The 10109-nt window shown below is 40.9% G+C and overlaps 1 protein-coding gene across 2 annotated transcripts; it reads right to left on the reverse strand.

The window, feature by feature from the left end:
- Positions 1 to 2485: 2485 nt before the first annotated feature.
- On the reverse strand, positions 2486 to 7737 carry LOC306939963 (interleukin-1 beta-like). 2 transcript variants are annotated; one of them, XM_079524812.1, is made up of 6 exons: positions 7679 to 7737; positions 6342 to 6396; positions 5186 to 5330; positions 4299 to 4478; positions 3672 to 3808; positions 2486 to 3154 (listed from the first exon to the last, which is right to left on the reverse strand). In XM_079524812.1, the coding sequence occupies exons 2-6, from the start codon at positions 6342 to 6344 to the stop codon at positions 2942 to 2944; spliced, it is 678 nt and encodes a 225-aa protein (XP_079380938.1). In that variant the 5' UTR covers positions 6345 to 6396; positions 7679 to 7737; the 3' UTR covers positions 2486 to 2941. The 2 variants fall into 2 exon arrangements, with proteins under 2 accessions (XP_079380938.1, XP_079380937.1); XM_079524811.1 differs by lacking the exon at positions 7679 to 7737 and having other exon boundaries at positions 6342 to 6485.
- Between the last annotated feature and the right edge of the window lie 2372 nt (positions 7738 to 10109).

The following is a 10109-nucleotide window of genomic DNA, read 5'->3' on the forward strand; positions in this document are numbered from 1 at the left end:
AAGACCTATGTGAGGTCTCTGGAGAGCCGTGTCAAGGCGCTGGAGGCAGACGAGAAGCGGCTGCTTAAGAGGGTGCGGCACTTGGAGCTTGTCTGCCGAGCACATGGCATTTCTCCTTCATAATGTGCTTTATAGACTCTACTTCAGATAGTCATACTGTAAATATATATTGTAAATATTGTACATTTATATTGTTTTATAATATTATTGCATATTGTTTTGAGGTCAATAAAGAAAACGACAAAGAAAACATATATTAATCTCCATTTTATCTTGTTCTAATGTACAGCATCTCAACCCTAACATCACTATTCTACGTCATAATATAGGCAAATATTCAGAGAAAATAAGAGATCTACAAGCTCACAACGCATTGCCACACATTGTGAGCTAGTTTCAACTAAGAGATTTGGTGTAGACTAGAGGGAATAAAGCAGTGGACCAAGTATATACTTTACCCCTTGGAGTAGGCTACAGTTGTAAATTGGGACCCCTGGCCAACAAAATATACAGGGTTTAAGTGGCTATATATCCCTAAAGGGATCAAAGGCACTTTTTCTAGTTTATCTTCCTTCTCATAGAAAAAGCAGTGATAATGTATAATGCACACGACCTTCTGAAGTCTAAACTCAATCATCTAAAGGTCAACAGGAACAAATGCAAAGAGTTTGAACTAGGGATGTCCCGATACACTTTTTCGTGATCTCATGTTGTGTTTATAGCTATATATCTCGTGTTTTGTTTATAGCAGACTCCTCACTCAAATGTGCACTTGCAGTTTGGGCAACTCCAAAGAAAACTCCACATGTCCCAACATTTTATTTACCTGCCGTTTCAACCCCTTAACCCTGTGTGGGATCGGTGGTTAGACTGGCATATTCACCGATACCGATATGACCCGATATGACAAATAAGGGCCGATCCGATACTTTTCCCGATACCGATACACAGGGCCGGATTAACACCTCTGAGGGCCCCTGGGCACTGAAGCTCGAAGGGCCCCCCTTCACGCTCGTGCAACATTTTTGCTGTTTCGGAGCCGTTTTGGGGCAGTTTTATGCCGTTATATTGGCCTATTTCCGGTCGCCCCCCCCCCAGAGTGACAGCCAATCTAGCGCATTGTTGCTGCTTTACACACAATTGCACTTTTTAGCTGCCCTTCTCACCAACAATAAAAAATGGAGCTGACCTGTTCTGACATTCCATATGTTGATCTGACCTCATCAAACCCTGTACACTCAAGACACGCTCCATATATGGCCAATACAGAATTAATTTCATATGTTGATCCGACCCCCCATGCCAAAGCGCCAGCACTCACCCAGCAGTCTGCTGTCACCCAGGCGGATGCGTGCACGTGACCTCACACTTTAAGGCAAGGTCGCTTCTCGCCCTCGGGCTACTTATGTTGCAGATCAGATCAGGTGGTGAGATATATTATGTGTCCTCTGTTGTACAGGATGAGTATCTCGATAGTTCATTAATATAAATATTTAACAATTACAGTAGTAATTATACTGTTGTATCATGTATCTGTAATGTTCATATGTATGACATAACAAATATGGTGTGTATAGCTCCCCCCATGACTATAATTTTAAGTTTGTTTACATGGCTGTCATGTTGGATACCATGGAGGGCTAAAACTGCCATATCTAAAAACAAATGAATAAATGAAATGGCTGCCACTAGTGCCTTTATACTTATGACACTGCTAATATTTGCTTTTATCTTTCCATGGAAAGTACTCAGGTTTTTGTGAATATGTTACACAGCAGTATGAACAATCAATGATCACAATGGGAGACATCACACAAAACCACACAGCAAGGCACTGCCACAAAGTCCAAAGTCAATGTAATTTTATTCCACTTGACTGTACAACAATAAAAGCAGAGCAGAGCGGCAGGGGCATAGCATAGGAGGGTTAAGTAATTCAAAGCACTAAGATGCAGAATCATTAAACGCCACAAGTTCCAATGATTAAAATCCAATTAGCAGATTAAAGTGTCAAAGGGTTTTTACTTCCCTTCCCAATAGGGCCCATTTGGTTCCATTCCAAGTCCTTCCTCCTAGCTCTGTCCTTGCTCGAGTCCTCTGTTTGTCACCGACTGTGTAGGCCTCTATGGCAAAACGACCTCATTCTCCAACAGTGGCCCTTAACACATTTTGTGCCCAAGACGTCTGTGGACGTCTTTGGTATTACCGCACGGGCAGAGCCCAAGACGTCTGTGGACGTCTTTAAAAAAATATATATATATTTTTTATTTTATTTTTTATTAAAAAAAGATATATCAAAAATCAAAACAATGATTTTTTTTTAAATACGTGGTGCCAAAGTTTGTGTTTTCGCCATTGAGAATGCATTTGGCGTTTAAATTAAATAACTCAGAAACTATAAAACCTTTTTAAAGTAAAAAGTTCCAGCATGTGTCTCCACAGTCAGCTGAATTATAAAAAATGTGAATGGATTTTCTAGGTGAAAGTGATTTTTGGGCAGTTTTGTGTGGGCTCTCAATTTTAAATAGGGAGAGCCTTCCAGCCAGCACGAGCACCAATAGCAGCATGCAATGAAATCATTATGCCCTGCACCTGTTCAATTTACTTCTCTACTTTCAAAACACTGCAACTCAAAATGAAATAATAAAGAAAAACATGCCTGCACACAAAATCATCATAAAAAGGAATCAACATAAAACCAGCTATAATACAAATTAAATCAGCAGTCTGTCAGCATGACACCCGTCACCCTCACACACTTTGCAGTGCCCTGCAACATGGCAAATACACTGCTTTGATTGGTTTTCAGGTTGGCAAAGTCAGTTCCCAGAAATAGTTCCCACAAGTCCACGACCCATTAGTTAGTCCATTGAAATGCATTGTAATATTCCCATTGCTTGGGAGAGAAATGTGTTGTAACATTATATCCCATGGCTAGGACTTAAGGATTCACTTTGAAGTTAATGTCACGCCTGGTGGTGTTCTCCTGACACATCTGCACAGGTTGACCTTCCTCATGCGATGTGCTGATGAACCAGCCACGATACTTCACCGACTCAAAGGTTTTCAGGTCCTTTCCTGTTGTCTTCATGTAGAAGAGGAAGTGCTCCATGTCTGCCTCAGCAGTAAGGACTTCTTCTTTGTCAGAACACGCCTGTCATGACAGGCAGGCAGGCAGGCAGGCGGGCAGGCGGGTAGGCGGGCAGGCGGACAGACGGACAGACGGACAGACGGACAGACGGATAGACAGACGGATAGATATATTTATTTATTTTCAAACCATATCACCTATATCGTCACTGTCAGGCAGAAACCTCTCGTCTCCATATTCTAATTTGGGGTTTCTTTTTTTCTCGTACATTAACGCCCTACTTGATCACACTACAGCGTCACACAGAAGATGCGTGACGTGTCATCTATGAAGCAGACCAACCTAAGGCCCAAACCACACCAGCTGCAACTCCTTGCAACTACTCGCACCTCCTTGCAACAAAACAAACCACACCAATGCAACTTGCATGTTGCAAGGAGTTGCATGGCGACTCTCTGGTGTGGTTAGGGCTTAACACACTCGACAGCAGTTTGCTTGACACTATTATTATTGTCACTAAAAAGAACAAAAAACTGATCTACAAAGGGTGGTTATGACACGCTTGTGAGTGAGTACGTACCTCAAGCTTCAAGACGGGCTCCTCCCCCTGCCAAGAGCAGCACAGAAGGGTGTTGTTACTGACGATGGTGAAGACCACCAGTCTCATATGGTGGTTTGGTGGTGGTGCTGATCTGTACCGTGTTAGCTTAAACTTCACTAAAGAGAGGGGAGGGGGCAGACAGACGGGTACGTTTATTTCCCCCCTATTTTACCACGCTGTACACGTTGTTCTTCTTTTTTCTTTTTTCTTTTTAACTATATGATGATTTCCTTTTTTCATAGAAGTGTATATTTGTACGTCTTTAAATGTTCTGATGAATTGTAAATTGTAAAATGATGTAAAGTCTTAGTGCTTTTCCTCGTTATATCCTCTATAGCAGTTTTTGTATTGACCTGTACTTTCGTTTGAACTGTACCCATTCTACATACTGTGAATACAAATTTCAATCAATCAATTAATACTTTAAGAATTCTTATTGACTATTTTAAATGGATAGTTCAGATAGTAATTTCTTTTCTCCTTTAAAAGTAGTGCCTGCAATTTTCTGTTTTTCAAAATACAAAATGTTGAATTACACCAGATAATTAACATAGTACAAAATGTTAAATGATATGATTTTACAGTGTAGGACGGTTGTAGTTATACCTCTCTGACTGAAAGATCCTCCTTTGAGAGTGGTGGCCAGTAGTTCACATTGCTTCTCGTCGGATCTGACCAGGTTCTTGTGCTTGGTGTCACATAGAGTACACTCCTCGCGTCCCCAGGCAGACTTCTCGCTGCTGGATGATGTAAGGCCATGAGCAACAACGGTCCTCACAATGTTGTCTGGATGGAGGAGAAGAAAACCTTTAACAGTGGAATCAATCAAATTCAAGATTTGTTGTCGTTTAAGGAGTTCATGAAATGCTAGAGACGCAGTATTTATACACTCTCAAGGCCCCCATTTAATGTAAACCATTTAGTAATCCGGGAAAGCATCTATGTCATTTTAGATGTTGCTATGTACTGTATATAGCAACATGATTCCCCCCCCCCCCCCCCCAAAAAAACCTTTAGAAGGTGTTTTTAAAATCAGCCTCAGGTCTAAACAGATTAAGATAGGTCCTACAGCACTGTTTTTAACCCATTTGGGCCTGACCTCAAAATTAAAAAAAAAATCTTCCAAATCCTTCAGTTTTCTGAAATAAATATTTTCACGATTTAAAAAAAATAGCAGACCTACAAGCTCGTAGCGCACCACTCGGTGGCGCGCTATGAGCTTGTTGATCTGCTATTTTTCAATAGCTAAATTATAACATAATGTTTAAAACACCAAAAGGGGTTCCCGCCCAAAATGGGTTCCGACTGGTCTGGGGACCACCAGGTTCCCAAGTGGACCCTTACTGTGGGTCTGTAACTCTGTGAATGTACAAATGGGTACATGCATTCTCAGAGTTAACACTGAGGATTTGGGGGTCCGTGGCCTAATATGCATGTGAAACTGCATGGGGAGGTTCTTGAACATTTAAAAAGGTGGAGAATCACTGTCCTACCGTCCAAAAGTCTTTCTGTGGACGAGCGGTTTTGGAACGGTTTCATCCTGTTCAGAGCCACCGCCAACATAGCTGTCCCCCTCATGCTGTTAGGCGGCATGCAATCCACCAGGTCCAACCCCACATCCACGTTCAGGAGCTCATCCTGTACGACCAAACAGATCATTTATGCCATACATGGGCAACTGGCCACATGCGGCCCCCACCTTCACTTAATGTGGCCTTCAGGTTAATATCAGAATACTGACATTATTGATTTCAGCTGTTACAATTCCAAACATGCAAACATGACCCGTTTTAATTACTTCAGTCTAAATTAGTAGTTTAATGAGTAGTATTGAAATGTCATTATTTGTTTCTATGTCCAATGTATTTGTATTTAGTTCATAAAGTTAATAATTAAAGGCATTTGAAATGCATTTTAATTAAAAATATATATACTTTTCAGATTTCCAATTCAAAAATAGCAAAAAATCCAATGTTAGCAAAAGTAGCCGATCTACAAGCTCAAAGCACGTTGCAGTGCGACAAGTTTTGAGCTTGTAGATCGGCTATTTTTGCTACGTATATTACGATTGTAATATGCAATGTGACCCTCTGGAGTGAGTGTGGGACTATAGTGGCCCTCTCCATCGTCTCGATCTATGCCCTACACATAAAAACAGTCCATTTATTAAGATATCATCCTGTATGCCTTAGTACACAATACATCAACAAATCATTAATCAAGGGGGAAAAATGACATCTATAAAAGGTATCTACAGCATACCCATCCTATACAGTATGCACACATGGTTAGATGTAAGGTGCATCAACATAGCAGCAATATACTGTATATGAGCTTAGACATTGAGATGTAAAAAGAATATCAGCTTGTTGTACATGAGATTACGGTGCAGTGCATTGTCAGGTTCAACCCACATATTCCACAAAAAGGTCATATTCACTGGTACAAAACAAGGAAAGTCTGAAGCCTATTTAACCACTAGAACCCAAACGTGTCACAACGCGACACGTTTTGTGCTTGTAGGTGGCTATTATAGTTGAAGACATTTGTTGTAGACAGAACAACAGTTAGAGTTGTAACTCAATTCCGTTTCATTAGACTAAGGGTTTGAGTGACATAAAACCTTTAATGTTATAATGCACCACTTACCATAAATAATATGCAGGTGCAGCTTTCAAATGCATTTTCTCCTGATTCAGTTGAACTGAAATAGTAAACGGACAAAACCACCTTAGGCCAGAGCAAACATTGGGTACACATGTTTATTGAACCCCATCTGCATTCATTCATTCATTCATCCATCCATCCATCCATCCATCCATCCATTCAAACTTTAGTTAAAAGTGGTGTATGGTATTTGTTGTTAAATAAGTGTTAAATAGCTCTATATTCTGATCACAGGGGTTTCCCCACCTCTCCAGCTCTTTACAGAAATTCAAACAGAAAATAGATTTTCAGGTCGGTATATCAATTTGATCGCATAGCTTAAATACGTGAAACAATACAAATTATTGCAAATGCATATAATTGCACAGTAGTGATATATCACAAGATCTACTTTTTATGTTATGTGACCATCATAAACGTACCTGTCCAGAGACTGGGACAAATCAAAGTCATACATTTTGATTGTAGAAATGTATAGATCTTCACAGTGAACAAGGACGGGTCTAGACACAACTATAATAGTCACTAAAAAAGATCAGTCACTAGTCTAGACTCTAGTCTACATCTGCATTATCCTGATCGATAAGCGCAGAGCATGCAGGCTGCAGGTCCTCTAAAACTAAACTCCTATTGTCTCGTGTTCTTATTTAAGGAAGGGAAACCACAACCACTTTCGCCGGGTTTAGTTTCCAGCTGCGTGGTTAAGTTTCAGAACTCCTATCGAGTCTACAAATGTTATACATCATTGGTTCTCAAACTTTTTTTTATTTATTTCAAGGACCTCCATGACTCTGACAGTGAGTATGTACAAAGTGGCTCCATGATTTTGCAAATAGATACATTGGAGCAGTGGTTTTCAACAAGTGGTCCGGGGACCTGCACCAGTGGTCCTTGAGGGGGTTCCAGGTGGTCCCCAGCTAAATGATGGAGTTGGTAACCAAATGGACCCTTATAGATCTTTAACTCTTGAGAGCGTAAAATGAAACCAAATGGACCCGTACGGGTCCATTTGGTTTCATTTCCTACCTCAGGATTTGAAACATGGTCCTGAAACCTCCACAGACACACATGACTGTGACCTAGTTCATTATTTCTGAACTTCTTCAAAGACAGACAAGTTCTGCTTGTTTTGTGGGTGTTCAGAATTTGAACGTTTCCTTTTGAGAACATTTAACTAGAATCTTATATAAACGCAATTAAGCCACATTATTAACACATTTTCAAAAGTAGAGGTCCTGCATAACTGCTGACACCTACCAATGTATTGCTTTTTGATTGATTGAATACTTTCATTAACAAGTTTGAGAACGGTATAGTACAGTTAGAGCGGCTGTGGCTCAGGAGGTAGAGCAGGTCGTCCAATGATCCCTGGGTCGCCGGTTCGAATCCCGGCTTCTCCTGTCCACATGTCGAAGTGTCCTTGGGCAAGACATTGAACCCTACATTGCCTCCAATGAGTTGGTCGGTGTGAGCTTGCCACCATTGGTGTGTGAATGTGGGAAGTGAGGACGCTGGCGTTGACTGTTCACCGCTTCACCTCCCAATGTATGATTGAATGAACCATTGTAAAGCGCTTTGAGCACTTGGAAAAGCGCTATAAAAATGCAATTCATTAATGGAAAAAAATCACACCCGTGTGAAGTGAGTGGTGCAACTCTGTGTGGGGGTCCCTGGAAGTTCCAGACCCACAGGAACGCGGCCAGGGTAACGGCTCGGTTCCGGCGAGCCGCCTCGCGTCCGTAACGGTCGAGAAATGACAGAGTGACCGTGTGGGGGTCCCCGGAACATCCAGACCCCCAGGAGCGCACCCAGGGGGTCAGCCCGGTTCCGGCGAGCCGCCCCACGTCCGGAATGGTTGAGAAATGACAGAGTTACCGTGTGGGGGTCCCTCTACTGTACTGTCACTGTACTGTAACACCCCAAATCATCATATACTCATCATACGGTATACACAATATGTGTGTTAGGCTGTGCAGTGACACTTGCTTGTGAAAACCAACGAAAAGCTATATATATATATATATATATATATATGGAGGAGATCTGGACAGGGGGGCACCCAATACAATCTGGGGAGGGGTGGGTTTTTTTCTCCAAAATGATGCATATTTTTAAAAAAAGAAAAAAGGCAATCAATCATTTGCCTCATTAGCCCCATGCCTTAACCTTTGTTGGTACGATGTCATTCACCGAAAGGAGCAGAGCTACAAGCTGATTCTCCCTGGAAGAGTCTGTGATTTCCATCTTGGAATCCCACAGCCCACCTCTGAGACACAGAGCAAGCAAGAGACAGTAATGGTGTCTTTATTTTGGGGTGTACCGATATAGTAACTGCATTGAAAAATCAATTTTGAATTCATGAATCGAAGCATATCGAAATGTAAACAGCAACAGCAGTTGTAACAATACTAAGTGCTTGTGTGTTGTATTTAGCATTTTTAAGAAGAAAAAAAGGGGTTTAATTAGCTACTTTTCCATTCAATATCTCTCTACACTTGGTTTGTTCAAATATAACGTCTATGTATTTGCCAGAGAATCTCTGTTTACTTATTTATATCCATACAGATATCTCAGATTTAATTTCTTTGCTAAATAGTTACTGTATCGATTTTAAATCATTGAATCGTATCGTCATAATGAAAAAAGGAAAGGGCCTAGAATGGATCCCTGAAGGACTCTAGTCAACAAAGTATATAGTTGTAACCTGCTTAATCCCATAAGAGGGAGGGAAAATGTACTCTTGTCTCACACGAGAGTGCATGTTGATGGCATTTCCATGGGGTCAACCATCAGCATGTGAAACCTTAGAGGTCAAACAGGAAGTGAAAAGTGTTTCTTTCACTTCTCACTGTCTCACGTACAGAAAGTTAAGTGAAAGTAGCAAATTAGCAATATCACAATGTTTGTTGCATTCAAAATCTTACTTAAAAGTATCAGCATCAAATGGCAAAACTATCTTTTCTTCTTAAGGTCCTTTCAAACAGGTAGCGAATAGCGATGATGATCTGCAGAGCAGACCTGTTGTTGATCCAGGCGACAACGTCTGCGTTAATCGTCGATGCCCGTCTGATATGCGCTTTATGATGCAAAATAGACATTTCAGAATCATATCCTGTTACAATCTTTGATCATTAAGTCCTAAGTATAAGTCCTATCTTATACTTAGGGTATTCACAAATAGCCGAACTATATTACAACCTCAACGGGTGGCGATGTGACGGAGCTTGTAGATCGGCTATTTACTTTTTAAAATGCAGCTTTTTATATGCGTTTGGGGGTGTTCGTCCACACGTTTTTGTTTTTTAGGATAACCGGAACACTCGGGATCCACCCCAATATGCTGGATCACTCAACCGAATTCAACCGAATCAAACGCGTCGCCAGAGATGGGCAGTTTTTGAAATCTTTTTTTTTGTATTTTGTAATTTGTATTTGTCTGGGACGGGAAAAAAATGATGTAAATTGTATCAAGATACGATGATTGGCATACCCACCCTTGGAACGAATTCAACCACAATGAGAGGCTGACTGGGGTGTCTTGAGACAGATTTCACATCACCATGCCATCAGAAGTGAATGAAGCCTTGTGGAAATATCTTCATGCATTAAAGATACCTTTTGTGCAACTACATTACTGCATACATGGTCAGACAAGACTAATATTTGATGCAATAAGTCAGTATCCTGGTGGTCTATGTAAGCAGCAGCCAATGACGTATCTACTTGTATATACAGTACATGTTGTAGCCA

This window comes from Electrona antarctica (assembly GCF_951216825.1).
Source record: "Electrona antarctica genome assembly, chromosome: 16".
Classification (NCBI taxonomy): domain Eukaryota; kingdom Metazoa; phylum Chordata; class Actinopteri; order Myctophiformes; family Myctophidae; genus Electrona; species Electrona antarctica.

Excerpts from the sequence above, each read along its gene's own strand:
- LOC306939963 (XM_079524811.1), bottom strand. The coding sequence starts at position 6,482 with ATGAATGAATGCAGATGGGGTTCAATAAACATGTGTACCCAATGTTTG. Across the intron at positions 5,331-6,341 it reads GCACCTGCATATTATTTATG|GATGAGCTCCTGAACGTGGA; the intron begins GTAAGTGGTGCA and ends TTGGTCGTACAG. Across the intron at positions 4,479-5,185 it reads CACAGAAAGACTTTTGGACG|ACAACATTGTGAGGACCGTT; the intron begins GTAGGACAGTGA and ends TCCTCCATCCAG.